Here is a 19548-nt window from a genome sequence, read left to right on the forward strand (position 1 = left end):
TCACAACATGTCTCGTTAAAACACACAAAAAAATATATTTTTTTGTTTCTTTTGGTAGTAGCAATTCTTAACACACCGATTTTCAGACTCCAGGACACATTTACTTATATTTACAAAACAATGGAATCTAACTGCTTACCATGTTGCCATGAGGGACAGGGATGCAGTCTCACTTCCTGCTCTAAAATGAAGGTTTGTGGCTAAAATAAGGCTCTGCTTTTGAACTAAAACTCTTTTTGTTTCGGTAGTGACATGAAATGTATTCTAATTTTTTAATCGTTTTTTTTTATTTACAGTTCAACTAATTATAAATATACATATTTAAACTTCACTTGAAAATAAATAAAAACTATCATAAAAAAATCAATGATTATTTTTACCAGTTGAAATTTAGGAAGTATGGCTTATGACAGCCATCTCCCAGCAGAAAGCATCCTATTAAAGATTTTGTATATATTTATATTTTGTATACATATATATATATATATATATATATATATATATATATATATATATATATATATATATATATATATTTATATTTTGTATATATATATATATATATATATATATATATATATATATAAAAACATATATTATTATATATAACTTATTACTCTCTCAATTAATGCCTTAGGTTTAAATAAAATCATAACATCGTCCTTGTAAATATCTGAATATGTAATTTTTCATTTTTTTTATTTGGTAGAATAGTGCATAAAAGGTCTCTGCTTTTGTCTCATCTCTTCTACTGTAGCACGTGTTTGGACGGCTCACAGGTGGATTTGACTGACTCATCAGAGACCTTTTGCACAAACTTGTGCAGTCCATGCTGTCATTACTGTCAAACAGGAGACATCTCAAACACTAAGAGAAAATTAAATTCACATAAGTATTTCAAAGTTTCTACTTTACTCAAATTGTTATGCTGATGACATAATAATGAAACATTTCATATGAAATTAGAAAGTAGTGCAAAATGCAAACATTTTGCTAGTGGTTTTGGGCTTTTGGACCCCACTGTATGTTTTGAAAAGCTGAAACTTTCAAGCTCGCAAGGCTGTTACTCAGTGCATCTAATTTATGTAATCCATTAGACTGCAATACACTACACGGGCTAAATTTAACTCATTGTACTAATGGATTAAACACATTAGACAACTGCTTACATAAACTTAAGCCTATTTGACCACAGTGGAGTATACATGACTTTTTTCCTTAACGGGCAGTGGAATTTATGTATTGCTAAGAGTGTTAGAGCTTGAGATCAACATTCAGTCAGATTGCATGACACAGATTGCAGTGAACCTAAATCATCCTTGTTTTGACTTTGGTGCTGATTTTGCACTTACCTTTGTTCTTCCATTAAACAATCATAAGCATCCATATGTTTATTGTGCACAGGAAATTATTATGGGGCGTGTTAGTCATGTAAAGAAAAAATACTGCAAAGTCTATCTCTTTATATTCCCTCCCTCAAACAGGTACTGCCTGAGTGCAGTTATGCCTGATAAAGCTGGTAGAGATAAAGTATAATGGGCAATAAGTAGGAACCTGCAATAAATGGGGCAGGACTTTGCAATGGCATTGTTACAGTGAGATACTATTGTAACTTACTGATAATATATATTATTTGTTTAAAGGGCATCTTCACTTTAGATGAATAGAGACACTGATCTGCCTTAGTAGATCAAAAGAATGATGGTTTTTTACTGTTACAGATGTTTACACAGCTGCATTATACACATGCATGTAAATATCATACAGTGATTGCTGCCACTTCCACATGCAGATAGTTTTTTTTTTACATAAACACTAATTGAAAATTGAAAATTGAATTGACTGCAAAATCATAGTCGACAGGCCTCTCAGCCAATCACAATTGTCGCTAAAACTTCAACAGAGCTCCTCAAAACAAACCTGCAGTAAGAACAGCGGTGGAAGTAAATTAGTCTGAATTATTAGGCTTAGAAATAGTGGAAAGGTGTTACTGAGAAACGTATAATGCCTGGAACATTCATCTTGGTTTGGTTAATGCACACAAGATTCCCAACTCAATTTTTTTTTCCATTAATCAAACATGCATCATACCTACATGCACATATAGTCAGTTCTCAAACATGTATGGCTGCACTAAACATCTTGTAAAGCCAATTTTTGAATAATAAAACTTTTTCAGGGGTGCTCCTCGGTGTGCTTCTAAACTTTCCTTTGTACTAATGAATGTTTTAGTCTGTTGATACAAGTGTTACAAATGCTACCAAGTAGCCTGTACTGAATGTTTGATGGGCATAGCAACAATAACTACGGAAGACACGACTCTCTGAATTTTGCAAACGGTCAATTCTATTCCGCTTGCAGTAATTAAAATAAGATCCATAAATACCATTATTTCAACCAAAGAGAACTTGAGGAGATAAAGTTTCTTAAGATCTGCACTTAATAGTAGCACATTTGAGCACACACTATTCTATTCCTGAGATTCCAGCTTTCACTGGAAGAAAGGGAGGGACACTGGCATGCTTACAAAACTGAACACACAAAAAACTTTTATTCTTTCAAAGTATGTTGTAAACCTGGGAGTGCACTCACACTGTATTCTCCCTTTTGTAATCTCAACTCTGAGGACATTGCACGGACACACAAACACACAGAAATTCCAATGCACTTTCCTCACTGGGGCGGTTGGTGCTCTCAGCAGAGTCTGGCACACACATATGTCCTCCCTCCCCTTCACACACACTGATTCTGCCGGACCCGCCCCAGGGCTCAGGCTATATAAAAAGGACAGAGTTGGAAACAGCTGCACACTCCAGGAGACTCCAGTTCAGGGCAAGTCCATAACGGTTTCCTCCAGAGTCCTCTTTCCACTCCTTCTGCAGCAATCCATCCATCAGCATGTCTTACATGAGCCAGACCACATATTCAAGTGGCCCTGTAAGCTTCACTGGGGGCTCTACGATCTCCCAGCGGCGTGTAGGCTCACTGTCCTCGGCACCCAAGGCCTACAGCGTCCATGGATTTGGCCCTAGAGGCAGCTCCCGCATCTCCTCGACTGTCTCGAGGACCGTGTCTTCTGGCTATGGTGGTGGATTGGGCGCTGGATTCGGTGGTGGCGTGGGTGCTGGGATCAGCGGAGGTGGCTTCAACCTGTCTGCTGCCCTGGACGGTGATACCATCCACCTGAATGAGAAGGCCACTATGCAGAACCTGAATGATCGTCTGGCCTCCTACCTGGAGAAGGTGCGCTCACTGGAGGCTGCCAATGCTAAACTGGAGCTGCAGATCCGTGAGTACTATGAGAAGAAAGGACCAGCCGCCCAGAAAGACTACAGCCACTACTGGGCTACCATCAATGACCTGAAGGACAAGGTACAGTGAGAAGCAAAATCATGTTTAGGAAAATCATGTTTTAATTCAGAATTATTGCTCTTTATTTAAGAATTTGCAGGATACACTGAAAATAATGTAAGCTAGATGTTTTATGGACACATGGGGTGTGGCACTTTTATTGCCTTTTACACACTTTGTAATGTGTGCTCAGTCAATAATGTTTAACTGTCCATGTTTTAGATCAAGAACGCGACCATCGGCAATGCCAACATCCTGCTGCAAATCGACAATTCAAAGCTGGCTGCTGACGACTTCAGGACAAAGTAAGTAGCCCTGAGTTACAAAAAAGATACTGTATCTTCTGCCTTAAAAACACGTGTAGCTAGTTATTCTAGAGCAGAATATCCTATTCAGTATGGGTGACTGACAGATGAAATGGCATCAATCTCGTCTCTCCGCTGACCAGGTATGAGCATGAGCTGATGATGCGCCAGTCTGTGGAGGCTGACATTGCCAACCTGCGACGCCTGCTGGACCAGACCACACTGACCAAGGCTGACCTGGAGATGCAGATTGAAGGTCTGCAGGATGAACTGGCCTACCTGAAGAAGAACCATCAGGAGGTTGGTAACATTATCCTTATCATGACATCACAGCTGCATCAAATTAGGCTACATTTGTTTGCTTAAAGCCAATTGGCAAAATCATGTGTGCAAAACCAATGAGGTGAGAAGAGATTTATAATGCACATGAACTTCTTGACTTGGCAAGAACTCTGATTCTGCTTGAGACAGATGCTCTTGTAGACCAGTCCAAGTACAGAAACTTCCGCCAAGAATTTGGCCGGTATACAGATGGAAAATGCCATTCTAAAAATACTCCATATTTGGTTGCAATCTAACTTTGGAGTTTTTGCAAAAGAAGACAAAAAGTATTTAACCAAGAGTTTATGGCCATCTTAATCTTCTGTAATGTCTCTGGAATTTCTATGTTTGTAGGAACTGGCAGCTCTGAGGTCTCAGCTGACTGGCACCGTGAATGTGGAGGTCGATGCTGCTCCTCAGCAGGACCTGAAAAAGGTTCTGGACGAAATTCGTGCTCAGTACGAGTCCATCACAGAAAAACATCGCAGAGACCAAGAGGCGTGGTTCAATGACAAGGTGACATGTTTGACCACTTGCACTAAAGCATGTTTCCAGTGATTACTGTTATCTTTATGAATATGATCTCTTTTATAGTAGAAGATTGCCTTTCTTATTTATGTCTATACCACTCTCCCAGTCGGCAACATTGAGTAAGGAGGTGGCCATCAGCACAGAGACCATCCAGACGTCCAAGACAGAGATCACAGACCTGAGACGAACACTCCAGGGCCTGGAGATCGAACTGCAGTCTCAGCTGAGCATGGTGAGAAATTGAAAGTGTATGAAGGAAGCAGGGAAAGGGGTAAAGATAAGGGTAATGCAGCTCACAGGAATATGTAATCAAAAGAAAAAAAAAAAAACATGTTAGGCCAGGAAAAGGAAAGAAAAAGGAATTATGAAGAAATAGATGGGAGGGGGGTTATCAGAAATAGGCAAATGGGTGAATGGGAGGCAATACCAATAGTTCTTTGTTTGTGTTTTATTAAGTTTCTCATCCAAGAGAAATTAATAGAGTCAGCGAAAAAGGAATGTGGAGGAGACATTGTGAGGTGAAAGTAGGCAGAGCTTCTAAAGGCCTCTGACACCTGGGTGTGGATTTGCACCATCTTGGTGGAATACAAAGCAACTGTCTGTCAGTATAACTTTGCCAAATAGTTCAAAAAAGGGACTTTGGAAATAGTCTGTCAGGTGTTTGTTGATACTTGACTTCTGAAAGTTGACACAGGCTGAGGACAGAATCTAAGTGCAGCAAATATTACGAGCAATCTCCTTGGTATGTGAGAGGAGTAGAATTACATCTGAGTCATGTTGGAGACTCTGGGTGGGTTCATGAAAAATGAGCATAGTGTGAAGCACCAGAAGGTTATCTGCTTTTCAGTGCATAGCCATCCAAGCTTCCTGTCCAATGTCAAGGAAACTACATTAAACACTGCAAAACATTGAACTTTAGCTTAACTGTTTCCATAACCTCTTTTTTTTTAACAGAAAGCAGCACTGGAGAACACGCTAGCAGAGACAGAGGCACGCTTCAGTGCTATGCTAGCGGGTTACCAGAACCAGATTAACATGCTAGAGGGAGAGCTGGCCCAGGTGCGGGCCAGCATTGAGCAGCAAGGTCGGGACTACGCCTTGTTGCTGGACGTCAAGAGCCGTCTGGAGCAGGAAATCGCCACCTACAGGAGCCTCCTGGAAAAGGAGGAGTCCAGGTAAGGCCATTTACGTACATGCAACTAACATGCTTTGCTAATCATAAAATCAAATGCTTAGTGTTACTGGTCACATCTGAGCCTTCGGCTGTATGTCATGACAATAACTCTCTTACTTTTACTTCTCTCCATAGGACTCCAGGCCAAGGTAATTATCCTTTTTTTATTTAAGATTTAAGATTATAATCAGCATAGTTCTTTAAAAAATCATGAGCAAACATCTATTGACTTGTCCACTCTTTTACAGGTGGATCCACTGTCACCACCACCACCACCACGGTGCGCTCAGTCAGCTAAGCAGAGCAGACTACTTTCAGAGACGCGCACACTAACACATGGCTCCCATGGGTCCCTGATGATAGTTTTACAGTAAATAACTATCAAGCATGGTTACAAAACCCATTAAATATCTGTAACTTCTTAAAGCTAATGATGGATTAAATGCATTTCCTTGTGTGTGAGAGAAACCTGTCTCTGAAAATAAAGCTGCTGGCAAAAATACAACACCTCTGGCTTTCTCACGTTACTAAGATGTGCAATCTGCATTCATTTGATCATGACACATACACGCACAGAATGACTGAAGTATGAAATGTTCCAGGACAAAAGAGCAGAGACTGAATGTATTGCCAAACAAAACTGGCCTCTTTGAGTTTTTAGATAGTTGTTACATTCATTTATATCACCACACAGCGCTAGAACTGTTAACACTTTAGACAACAGAAAAGAAAAAAAGATAAACTGCTCTATGTGCAGGTATTTGTGATCTTTGCCACAGCCTGGCACACCAAAATCAGCATTACAACATATTCGAGCTGGCTGTTACGCCACACTCCAACGCCCCTCTCTTCACCCCCACAGCCCTGTTGCTAAGAGACTGATTCATCACAAAAAACACTGAGCGGAAAACAAAGTTTGGGCTGTAAAAACAGCCGAGTGCTTGTTGACCGTCACTTTATCAGCAATGCTCTTTGCCCTCCATAAAGAGTTATGAAAAAGGAAGTTATGGGCTTCAAAGTGTGTAAAAATGTGTGGGAGTAAGTGAAGAACCCCACAAAGTCTCATTGTTATCTGTTTAGAACTCAAGACTTTGTTATTATCTTAATCTTAATCTCATAATAAAATTTGGAAACTACATTCTTCTTCTTTAAGCAAATAAAGGTAAAAATTAAGGGTTCCACAAAGGGTTCTTTGGAGCGAGACCATTGGATTGGTATGCATTTAGAATACAATAATGAACTCTATGTTCAGTTCATGTTACATTTTGAAGTATTCAGAATTCAGAAATGAGGAAGTTGAAACTCAAGCAGTAAGAGGATGACAGAATGAAGGATGGCAACATAAAAGACATCAGTATGTAGCTTTTAATCACAGCCACCTAATGGATTTACCTAATTTATGAGACAGGCAGCAGTCCTGGTTGGGGGACCTTGGAAGCAGTCACGGACTGAAGTAGGCAGTGAAAATGCTGAGAATTTCAGAATTTAATTGGAAGCTATTTTTCCATGAAAGATAATAACAGAAGAAATAATGAAGAAAACTTCCAAAAAACTTTTTTAAAGAGCGTATTACATGCTATATGTACGTGGACATCCCACCACTCAAGTGTTATTGGGTTCAGGTATTTGAGCCACACTCATTGCTAACAAAATCTCTGGACAAACTTTGACAGTAGAATGGGTCACAGTGAAAAGCTCAGTGACTCTAAATGTGGGACTGTCATATAATGAAAGTTTGCGAAACGTCTGCCCTGCTAGGTCTGCCATAGTCAACTGTAGTGGTGCGGGAAAAAATTGATTCTTAGACGCATCGCGATGCGGACATGTACGATTCTGAATCGATTCATTCAACGTCAAAAATCAATTTTCTAAATATTTAATGTATAACGTAATGTTGATGGAACGCAAAGGGCGGAACTTGGAAGTGTGGAAATGCAGCGCCCGGACAGTCTGTGGTGGCACATAACAAAAACACTACGGGATGAGTGAGAAATCCGACCGGCTCCCTCTGTATTAAAAGCCAGGTTAGGTCAGGAGTCACAACCCAAATGATAAGAAGAGCCATTTTGTCCTTTCAACAAAAATCAAACCACCTTGGGAGCCACAACATTTAATGTCCAGTATGTCTAAGTATGTGTTAATGTCCTAGTATAGGCTAAACAATATAAACGAGAGCGCAGATTTACTTCGCTCTGCTTTAAACTTTAGCTACAGCCGCTTTTCTTCCATCTCTGCCAGAAAACTTTTCCTCAAAAGTTGAATAGTTTCTTGTAAAATGTCTTTCAGCTTTCGGCTGTTTAACGAGGCTGAAGTCGCTTCTCATTTGCCAGTTTCTTGCTGAACTTTTCCATTCCACCTTAAATTCTGACTGAGGCACCGAAGGTAAATGCGGCACCATTTAAGGTGGAATGGGAAAATTAGAAAGAGAAGCGACTTCGTCTTCGCAACTTTTTACTGTTTGACAGCCTCTCGTTGCAGATTTAATGTATCAGGAAACCAACTACGTTGCTTATAAATGCGAATAAGTCCATTTATCTCCAAACGTTCGTCTGTCTTTCTCTTTTCCTTTTTCGTTCGCTACTAGCCAGGCGAAACCTTGTTTCGAGCAGTGAATGAGAGCCTTCCAGTTCAATTGCCACATCACTTCCATTTGTTTTATTAGTAAAAGATATTGGTCATAAATGCATTATGGATCATTACAAATACTTAGCTTTAAACGTACCAAGTCCTCAGACAGTAAGAAAACAGAAATCATGTATAGAAAAAAAGATGCATCAAGATGCATCGATAATCGTTTTATAATCGCATCGCAGCCCTCTGAATCGTAATCGAATCGAATCGTGAGGTGCCTAGAGATTCCCACCCCTAGTCAACTGTAAGTGTAATTGTGAAATGGAAGCATCTAGAAGCAAAAACAGCTCAGTTTCTAAGCGACAGACCATGTAAACGCAAAGATTGATAAAAAAATATTGCCTATCCTCTGTTGCTTTGAGTTCCAGACTGCCTAAGCAGGAACTCGGAATTTCATGAAATAGGTTTCCATGGCCGAGGAAGCCTAAGATCACTATGCACAATGCCAAACATCGGCTGGAGTGGTGTTGCTTCACTGATGAATCATGCTTCTCTATTTGGGAGTCTGATGGATGAATCTGGGTTTGGCAGATGCCAGACGAACACCACCTACTGGAAGACAATTATATGCTTCCAACTTTGTGGCAAGAGTTTGGGGAAGGCCTTTTTCTGTTCCAGCATATCTGTGCCCCTGTGCACAAAGTGAGCTCCATAAACACATGGTTTGACAAATTTGGTCTGGAGGAACTCCAGTGGCCACAGAGCCCTGACCTCAACCCCACTGATACCTTTGAGATGAATTGGAACATTTATTGCAAGCCAGGCCTTCTTGTTCTACAATAGTGCCTGACTTCACAAATACTCTTTTCACTGAATGTGCACAAATTCCCACAGACACATTCCAAAATCTAGTGGAAAGCCTTCCCCGAAGAGTCGTGGCTGTTACAGCCATAAAGGAGATGGGGGCAGCTCCATGATTTGGGGTGTTATGAGATGTCCAATAAGCTTGTATACGTGTTACGGTCAGATGTCCAAATACTTTTGGCCGTATGGTGTATGTGCAGTTAAATCATTTTCTTATATTAATGACTAATTTTACAAAAATTAGAACACTGTTCACATGCTCAATGTTTTTCAAAAGGAAGAACATTAAGAAAACTATGATTTCCATAGTACAGTTTAAGTCTGTCACTTAGCCCAAGTATGGCATTAATGGGGTTCTATACTTAAAGTTCCTTTTAACCCAAGACCAGGAAACATTTTGATACTTGCAAGACTAAGCAAGATTAAGACATTCTCCATAATAACTTTATAATAACTTAATAAAGCTAATAATTAACTTAATATGGCTCTGTCTGTGCCTGCGGCATAGGTAGCCTAGGTGTGGCTGCACTGTTTACTCAAGGACTGGAGCTACCATTGGAAGTGTATTCACAGGCAGGGGCCTTTTCTTGGACTCGAGTATTTGTACAAGCTGTGTGGACTCAAGAAAGGTCATAAATCAGTAATCAGTGTCAGTTAAGAGAGCCATCAAACACAATCTTAAAAGAGGGCATATAACAAAGTTATTGCTGCAATTGAACCAACAGCAGTGCCAAGTGAGATGCGGATGATATACCTACAGTGTAGGACCAAGAACCCAGATGCAAGAAAAGAATGCAAAATCGAAATCTTAGAAGTGAATTATAAGGGACTCCTGTAAATGAGTATGAGTTCTTCAGTGCATAAAGGGAGGGGATAGTCATTTCAATAAGCACTGTTGAATGCTAGCGCGTTTGGTAGTCTTAGGAACAATTGCTGGAACAATTGCCAAACTCTCAAGGGCATTTCATTTTGACTAAAAATAAAGCTTTATACCCCTTCAGTTAGAAGTCTCAGGCACATTCAAGGAACTATAACTGTTGTTGAACCATTTTTACTGAACTTGGTAAAAGCTTTTAGCAAGTTTTCAAAGCCTAAAGGCAGGGAAAGGCCTGTGACTAATGTCAATTATAGATTACAATATCAGCAGACAGACTACATGTCTAAATGCAAGGGCAAAGGTCGTGAGACAGGGAGTGTGTCTTTCATCAGCAAATACTATGAAATTTATTTCCATCTGAAATGCAGATGACATTACTGTCCTCTTGTGGTCCAGTTGTAAATCTTGCACAAAGATTTTTAACAGCAAATGTGGGTAAAGTAGCCTAAACCAATACTCAGATACAGTATAGTTATTTCAATAAAATAAAGATTGAAGTAATGTATTTAACTTCCAATTGTTTTGATGTGAAATGATGCACTGTAGCAAACTTACCAACTCTGATTTCTTGGCAATGGTGGTGAAAGGATATAGCTATTTTTATACTATTTAATGTATAATGTTGATAATGGTAAAGTAGTGGTGAATCTGAAAATAAAAGTTTCATGTGGGTACTATTTTGCCTTACAATGCCCTGCATGTACCTCTCCACCACAAATAGGTTTAAATGAAATGTTTTAGGGGAAAGGTCAGATGTCAAAATTATTGTATAACAATACCCCAGAAATCAGGCAGCATGTTTGCAAAGATTTCATGTAGTAGTTTTCTTTGAAGTAGGTTTTATTGGCATTAATGCCTCAGAAATGTACCATCTGTGAACAATTCTCACTCAAGTTTCTCCAGAATAGTGCATTTCTGTCGTATTTGGGTATATTTTATGTGAATAGACCTCTCCTGCGTGAAAAAAAATACAAGGCCTAGTACTAAGTTCCACGTGTTTCATCTGGAGATGACTATTGGACCAAACGCGCCTCCCTTTGGCGAACAAGTGAACTGTTGGAACATGTAGTGCAGTTTCGCTTTCTGTCCACGGGGAGGCAGTGATGCGCTCACCGGCGTTTAACTTCTAACAGCGGAAGGGGAAAGAAACAACAGACTTTCCTGTTTATAAAAGGCGTTTTTGAAGCACCAAAAATCACGAAGACTAATAAATCGCAGAATACTGCAATTAAACTATCAGTTGTAGTGTTTAGACTACCTTTACATTTGCTGTATGTCGAGGCTTCTCACATCTCAGATCCATAAGCAAATACGCAGGTATTGTTTTTAAAATTTGTATTATTAAAAGATATAATTTAGTTTAACATGAAGTGTGAGACAGATGTGAATACAAAAGACTGAGTCCCGCTGTATTGCTCAGGCTGCACTGCAGTGTCTATTCACAGGCGCGATCCCACTACTGATCGGCACGGGGGCTTTGACCTGCTCCGTCTCCGACCTGGGCCGGTTCACCCCTCCTTAGGCGACCTGGTGGTCCCGAGCTCCCTCAGGAGCACCATATCGATACCGAACTTAGTGCGGACACCCGATCGGCATAGTCCACTACAGCCCAGAACCCCTGAGCTCAAACGGTCCGCCAGCCTCAGCCTCCCAGTAGCTTGGATTACAGGCGCACGCCACTGCGCCCGGCGAGAGCAGAGCGGATCTGAAGAGCTTTTAACCATCAGACTGACACACTCACCGCCCTCTGGTGGACAAAGGAAAAATTAGAGACAACAGGAGAGTCTCTTACAGAGAGCACCCTCTGCTGTATGACAAAAGAATTAGTTCTGACATTTTTTTTTTTCAGAAAACGCTTGGTGTTTTCCAGATGCTACACATCTCTTTCACAGAGTTCTCTTCCTCGTCACAGAAGAGTTACCTTCATCATCAGTTTGTAAATATTCAGCACGAAGATACAGTGTGGAGTTCTGTGTTTTCACAATGGACAGTGCATTAAGCTTATAGAAAAGTGGTTCGCTGTAGTCTAATAGCAGTCCAGTAAAATCTTATGGAGAATAGCAAAAAGTTTATTACATCTGACAAAATTAACAATAATGAACTGAACTGGATTAAAATTTGTAAAAAGAAGTTCCTTTGAAAGATAAACATAAATGTGTTTCATACTCTACAGGTGAAACTTCCCCTCTGACCTAGTCTTTTTTCTGTATTATTCCATACTGCTTTCTTTCTCTTTTTATTTAATTCTATCATATCTGCATTGAAATTTCACATTTCTTCTTCTACTTCTGAGCGTTCTGGCTTTTTTCCCTTAAAAGTAATTAAATGTTACTTTTGTTGAAGTATGTCTGTATTCAGCTCCATAATTATTGCTACTCTTGGTAAACATGGGTAAAAAAGGGCAATGAAAATTGTCTTTTTACTGAATTAACTAAATCTCACACTGACAATAGAAGAAACATTACAAAAACAATACAGAAACCCTCATTAAAAATGCATCACAGACCACATATATCACAGTTATTGGCACCCCTGCATTTCATACTTTGTACAGGCCTCCCTTTGCCAACATTACAGGGATGAGTGTTCTGTCATGCTTGATGAGATGGAAAAATATAGAGCAAGGAACCTGAGACCCCTCCTCAATACAGAATCTCTCCAGATCCTTCAGGGTCCTAGGTCCTCCCTTTTGGATTCCTCTTTTCAACTCGACTTTTCAACGATGGGGTTTAGGTCAGGGGACTGGGGTGGCTATGTCAGAAGCGTGATTCTGCGGTCATTGAACCCTTTTTTTTGGCTTTGGCTGTATGTACTGAAACATTGTCCAGCTGGAAGACCCAACTATAACCAGTCATTCATCATACCTAACAGTGGGGATGAGATTCTTTTCTGTATAACCATTCGTCTTTTTTGCCAAACGCACATTGACTGTTTGTTGCCCCAAAATACTACTTTTGTCTCATGCGATTGTAGAACCCGGTCCCAAAGATCCAGTAACATCAAGCAAACTCTGTGTGCTTACATTTGCGTTTAGATAACATGGCATGCCTTTTAAGTAGTTTGTTGCTATGAAGGTAGCATCTAATAGCAGTTCAGTCATAATGTCATTACACTAACCTAATAAAAACTTACTTAATAAGACTCTTGTGCAGGTGGCATGGCTAGCTTAGATTGTTGACTCAAGGGCAAAAGCTGGCAAGTGTGTTCACAGAGGCCTTTTTTGGTATTGCGTATTTGTTCAACCTGTGAGGACTCAAGAAACCAGTAATCGGTGTCAGTTCAGAGGGACATCAAACACAGTCCTACAGCAGTGTCCAGAAGAGTGTGGAAGATATACTTACAGTGTAGGACAATTTAGACAAACCACTTAAAAGAAAGTCTGAAAAGTAAATTATGGTATTATAGTAGTATTACAGTACAATGATGTACTGTAATACATCATGTACAAAGTAGTACAATGATGTAAATGTAGTATTGGGAAGCGTTAGTGTAACGGTTGCAATTATATTGCTTATATAATTTATATAATTTGTTGACCTTTTCTAAGAGCAGTGTCATAATTCAGAATTCATTGAAGTTTCATTATTATACATTATTTCATTCAGCACTAGTAATGCTACTATTATTTTGAAGTCTAAGCTAAAAGTAACGTTCAAGCCTCGCTGTGCAGCTCTCACGTTAGTACGACTTTTCATCAATACCTCCAAGTTAACAGCAAGCATGACTTCATACAAGCCCCGGTGAAAGTTTATAGTCACAGTGGACTTTAATTTGATGTGAACGGTTAAAAGGGAACCTCTGAAGACTCAAAGCCTATTCTCTTTTTGTAGCATGCAGCCAACGAGGTATTTGTTTGTTTGTTTGTCCGTATTTTACTTAGTAAAATGTTATTTCACATGCTGTGTATGCTATTGTTTATGTTAAGCTAACATGGTCTATATTTTCACGTCAATACTGTGTTTAGTTTTCACGGTGGATTTGGAGAAACGCCTTCAAATAAATCAGTAGCAAGACAACCATTTGTGTCGGCCTGTGCTACGAGGGAATTACAGTAAGCCTGAATTTTAAGTAGACATTCCAACCTGGAACTATTACTAGAGTCTGTAGATGGGTATGAGTTCTTCCGTGTCTGAAGGGTGGGAATATTAGTCATTTCAATAAGTACTGTTAAAGCACTTGTACTGTGCTAGCACTTCTGCTAATCTTAACATTTGGAACAGTAGCTGGAACAGTTGATAAACTCTCAATAGCATTTTATTTTGGCTAAAAATAGAACTTTAAAGCCGTTCAGTTAAAGCCACTGAAGAAGGTTTTGTTGAGTTTTAAAGACTGATTTAAAGGCAGTGAAGAGCCTGAAACCAATGTCATAACTGCCCATGATTATAAATTACAACATCAGCAGACAGACTACATTTATAAATGCCAGGGCAAAGTTCTTAAGACAGAATCTGTGTCTTTCATCAGAAAATATCATGAATTTCATCACCATCTGAAATGCAGATGACATCACTGTTACGGTCCTTCTGTAAATCTTGCATCCCGCACAAACAGCAGAGGTGGGAAGAGTGATAGATAATTCTACTTTGACCTGTATTTTTTATGAAAACAGTACAAAGATAAGATGTAATGTTTTACCTCATCAAATTCATTATTCGTTTGTAATTATAAGCTAATCCTGAAACTAATGCTGCAACACGTTCCAAAAAAGTTGAGACGGTAGTAATTTAAGACTAGGAACATTGTGAAATGTTCAAAAACATCTTAAACGGGTGATACAATCAGGCTTGGATATAAAAGAAGCATCCAGGAAAGGCTGAGTCCTTTCTGAGTGAGGGTGGGTCGAGGCTCACTCCTTTGCCACAAATGCATCAGCAAAAATCCAACAGTTTAAAAATAATTTTCCTCAGTGAGGGACTGCAAGGATTTTAAGTATTTCATCATCCACAGTTCATAATATCATCAAAAGATTCAGGGAATCTGGAGAAATCTCAGACAAGGCCGAAAACTCAACTGAATGTCTGTGACCTTTGACCCCTGCATTGAAAACCATTTTTCAGTTATTGATATTACACATGAACTCGGAAATACTTTATGTCAGTAAACACTGTTCATTGCTGCATCCACAAATGCAAGTTAAGACTGTACTATGCACAGTGGAAGTCATATTTCAACAATGTCCAGAAACGCTGTCAGCTTCTGTAGGCTGGAGCTCATCTGACATGAACTGATACACAGTGTGTATTGTGCTGTGATGAGTCAGCCTTTCAGATTGTTTGTGGAAATAAGGAACGTTGTTTTCTCCAGGCCAAAGAAGAAAAAGATCATTCAGATTGTGACCAGCATGAAGGTCTAAGGCCAGGGCCTGTCATGGTATTGAGGGGAGGGGTATTAGTGGGTAACTTGCAATAGAATACAATAGAACTGCAACAGAAAGTTGTAGTGTTTAGACTACCTTTACATTTGCTGTATGTCGAGGCTTCTCACATCTCAGATCCATACGCAATCACTCAGGTATTATGTTTAAAATCAGTATTATTAAAAGATATAATTTAGTTTAACATGAAGTGTGAGAGTAAAAGACTGAGTCCCGCTGTATTGCTCAGGCTGCACTGCAGTGTCTATTCACAGGCGCGATCCCACTACTGATCGGCACGGGGGCTTTGACCTGCTCCGTTTCCGACCTGGGCCGGTTCACCCCTCCTTAGGCGACCTGGTGGCCCCGAGCTCCCTCAGGAGCACCATATCGATACCGAACTTAGTGCGGACACCCGATCGGCATAGTCCACTACAGCCCAGAACCCCTGAGCTCAAACGGTCCGCCAGCCTCAGCCTCCCGGTAGCTTGGATTACAGGCGCACGCCACTGCGCCCGGCGAGAGCAGAGCGGATCTGAAGAGCTTTTAACCATCAGACTGAACACTCGCCGCCCTCTGGTGGACAAAGGAGGAATTACAGACCAGAAGAGTCCCTTACAGAGAGCCCCATTGAAAAACATTGAGTCCCGCTACAGGCCCTTTATTGCGAATTTTTTTCAGAAACTACACATCTGTCTCAGAGTTTTCTTCTTCATTCCAGAAGAGTCACCTTTCTCATCAGTCAGATGGTCTTCAGCTTGCAGATACTGTGTGGAGCTTCTGTTTTTCAGCAAGGTCCATAAAGACATGGATGAGCGAGTTTGGGGTGGAAGAACTTGATTGGCCTGCACAGAGTCCTGACCTCAACCCGACAGAACACCTTTGGGATGAATTAGAGCACATGGGAAAGAATGCGAGCCAGGCCTTCTCGTCCAACATCAGTGTCTGACCTCACAAATGCGCTTCTGGAAGAATGGTCAAAAATTCCCATAAACACACTTCTAAACCTTGTGGAAAGCCTTCCCAGAAGAGTTGAAGCTGTTATAGCTGCAAAGGGTGGGCCGACATCATATTAAACCTTATGGATTAAAAATGGGATGTCACTCAAGTTCATATGCGTGTGAAGGCAGACGAGCGAAAACTTTTGGCAATATAGTGTAGAATTTACTAACCACTGCTTTCTGTTTCTATTTTCATTTCACATACGGTCCCAACTTTTTTGCAAGTGGGTTTCTGCATCCAGCATCTATCAGAATAAGAAATGAAGTTTGTAAGGTTTTATTCGTCTCTTGTTTGATACACTTTTGGTCTAAAATAAAATGATGAACATAAAATGTGGTGTTAGGCAGTCCCGATGCGGTAACAAGTATTACATAACTGAATTAAAAAAGGAAATAGTGAGTAAATGTTAATGAAATAAATATAACTCACTAAAAAGTTGATTATTTTCTTTACAAACATGGACAGACGTAAAAGCATTACCAGTTGTCTAAGGTCTGACCCAAAACGCCTCCCTCTGGCGAAGAAGTGAACTGTTTGAATATGGAGTGTAGTTTCTCTTTTTGTCCACGGGGAGGCAGTGATGTGCTCACCGATGTTTAACTTCTAACAGCGGAAGTGGAAAGAAACAACAGACTTTCCTGTTTATAAAAGGCGTTTTTGGGGCACCAAAATCACGAGGACTAATAAATCGCTGCTTTCAGAATACAACAGAACTGCAATAGAAACTATCAGTTGTAGCGTTTAGACTACCTTTACATTTGCTGTATATAGAGGCTTCTCATATCACAGATCCATAAGCAAATGCTCAGGTATTGCTTTTAAAATTAGTATTATTAAAAGATATAATATAGTTTAACATGAAGTGTGAGACAGATGTGAATATAAAAGACTGAGTCCCGCTGTATTGCTCAGGCTGCACTGCAGTGTCTATTCACAGGCGCGATCCCACTACTGATCGGCACGGGGGCTTTGACCTGCTCCGTCTCCGACCTGGGCCGGTTCACCCCTCCTTAGGCGACCTGGTGGTCCCGAGCTCCCTCAGGAGCACCATATCGATACCGAACTTAGTGCGGACACCCGATCGGCATAGTCCACTACAGCCCAGAACCCCTGAGCTCAAACGGTCCGCCAGCCTCAGCCTCCCGGTAGCTTGGATTACAGGCGCACGCCACTGCGCCCGGCGGAAGCAGAGTGGATTTGAAGAGCTTTTAACCATCAGACTGAAGACACTCACCGCCCTCTGGTGGACAAAAGAGGAATCACAGACCAGAAGCGTCTATTACAGAGAGCCCCATTGAAAAACATTGAGTCCCGCTACAGGCCCTTCAGTGTGATGTTTTTTTTCAGAAACTACACGTGTTTCAGAGTTCTCTTCCTCATTCCAGAAGAGTTACCTTTCTTATCAGTGAGATGGTCTTCAGCTTGCAGATACAGTGTGGAGCTTCTGTTTTTCAGAGTGGTAAAAGGTAACTTAGCACTCGGCTTTTTTGACCTGAAACGGAGGAATTACAGACATAAGGAGAGTCTCTTACAGTGAGCGCCCTCTGCTGTTTGATAATATAATTATTATTGACTAACATATTTTGAGCTACCTTCCTCATTATCAGTGAGTGAGTGTTCAATTCGCAGATACAGTGTGGAGTTATGTATTTTTATAGTGGTTTATGGTAGCTTAGAACTTGAGTAATGCTTTGACCTGACAGGGTGCACTCAGGCTGAAAATGGGGCAGTCTGGTAAATGCACAAGCCTCCTAAATGTAAAAGTGTTACATTTGTGTGTATAGAAACTATTGAATATTATAATGTTGGATATTATAGACCCTGGAACACTGTTGGACCCTTTTACACTGCAAGGGGAATTCCACTTATGTTTCAAATTTCTGCATAATTCAGTCATTTAGATGTAAGTAAATTAATTTAGAAAGGTTTGATGTGAAATGGTTACTTTTGTACATCTAAAGCACAAATATAGCCATTATATTTACTATCCAAAATGGCTTGTGAACCTACACATGTGAGTTTTTTAATGTAATGTTAATAATGTAAAAAAAATTGGTAAAAATAAATGAATACATAATAAATAAATGAATCATTTAATAGATAGATAGATAGATAGATAGATAGACAGACAGACAGACAGATAGATAGAAAACTTTATTTGGGTTCTGTTTTTCTTTAAAGTGCTCTGCATGTACCTCTCATCTCTATATGTAGTTTAAACACATTAAAAGCAAAGGTTTCTCAAAACATTTATTGGACAATGTCTCAGGCATCAGACAGCACATTTATAACCATTTTTATATAATATTTCAGTATGGTGGCTTTAACAGGCATTAAAGAGGAATGTTGCCAATTTTTCAAAATTTCTACAACTACTTTGTTGAGATGTAAGTATTTCAGAGTAGTTTGATGTGAAATGGTTCAGTTTACAAAAACGTACAGACTCAGATTTCTTTGAAATGATGATAGGAAGCAGGGGTCATGATCTCTACAACACAAGTACAGCCATTCTTTATTATCCAAAATGACTCATGATCCTACATGTGTCTTCAGTGTTTTATGTATAATGTTAATAATGATAAAATTGTGGTAACTAAAAAAGGCTTCTATGGAAACTATTTTGCTTTTTTTTTTTTAAATATGATTTAGGCCAAAGCTTTCTCAAAACTTGTAACTAATGTCTTAGGCATCAGGCAGTGTATATGTAATCATTTCATGTAACAGCTTCCTGTGTTGGAGCTTTCAGAGGCTTTAAACTCTTCAGATATCTTGTTCCTGTCAGCACCACTGTGAACAACTCTGACTCTGTAATTTTCTCTAGAACACAGCCTTTTATATAAACCCATGACTTTGTTTACATTTTTACAATTTAAATATGCAGAAAATGTGAAAAAATGGTGGAATTCCACTTTAATCGCTTCAGATGTCTGATTCCTATCACTATCACTGTGAACAATTCTGACTTGCAAAGTTTCTCTAAAACAGTGTATGTCACAACAAACCACACTAAATTATTTTTTTCTTTTCATGTTAATGATTTAATGATACAGAAATTTTGCAAAATCATGTGAATTTCTTTTAGATAGGTTTTTCAGGTAAAATGGGACACTTTGTCTGCAACAGTGGGACAGTGCTTTAAGCTAAACAGAAATTTATTTAATTCAGATTTTTGGCTATGCAGTAAAATCTTACATAGAAC

At 39.6% G+C, this 19548-nt stretch overlaps 1 protein-coding gene across 1 annotated transcript; it reads left to right on the forward strand.

Annotated features, from left to right (window-relative positions):
* Nucleotides 1-2774: 2774 nt before the first annotated feature.
* LOC118818752 (keratin, type I cytoskeletal 19-like) lies at nucleotides 2775-6189 on the forward strand. Its single transcript, XM_036586131.1, has 8 exons — nucleotides 2775-3372; nucleotides 3574-3656; nucleotides 3800-3956; nucleotides 4332-4493; nucleotides 4615-4740; nucleotides 5463-5683; nucleotides 5818-5831; nucleotides 5931-6189. Exons 1-8 carry the CDS (start codon nucleotides 2899-2901, stop codon nucleotides 5978-5980), a joined length of 1287 nt encoding a protein of 428 aa, XP_036442024.1. The 5' UTR covers nucleotides 2775-2898; the 3' UTR covers nucleotides 5981-6189.
* Nucleotides 6190-19548: the final 13359 nt, after the last annotated feature.

Source organism: Colossoma macropomum, unplaced genomic scaffold (assembly GCF_904425465.1).
Source record: "Colossoma macropomum unplaced genomic scaffold, Colossoma_macropomum, whole genome shotgun sequence".
Classification (NCBI taxonomy): domain Eukaryota; kingdom Metazoa; phylum Chordata; class Actinopteri; order Characiformes; family Serrasalmidae; genus Colossoma; species Colossoma macropomum.

Bases quoted from the DNA above. Each gene is read 5' to 3' on its own strand.
- LOC118818752 (XM_036586131.1), top strand. From the start codon at position 2,899: ATGTCTTACATGAGCCAGACCACATATTCAAGTGGCCCTGTAAGCTTC. The intron at 3,957-4,331 runs GTTGGTAACATT...CTATGTTTGTAG, and splicing joins TGAAGAAGAACCATCAGGAG to GAACTGGCAGCTCTGAGGTC. The intron at 4,741-5,462 runs GTGAGAAATTGA...TTTTTTTAACAG, and splicing joins TGCAGTCTCAGCTGAGCATG to AAAGCAGCACTGGAGAACAC.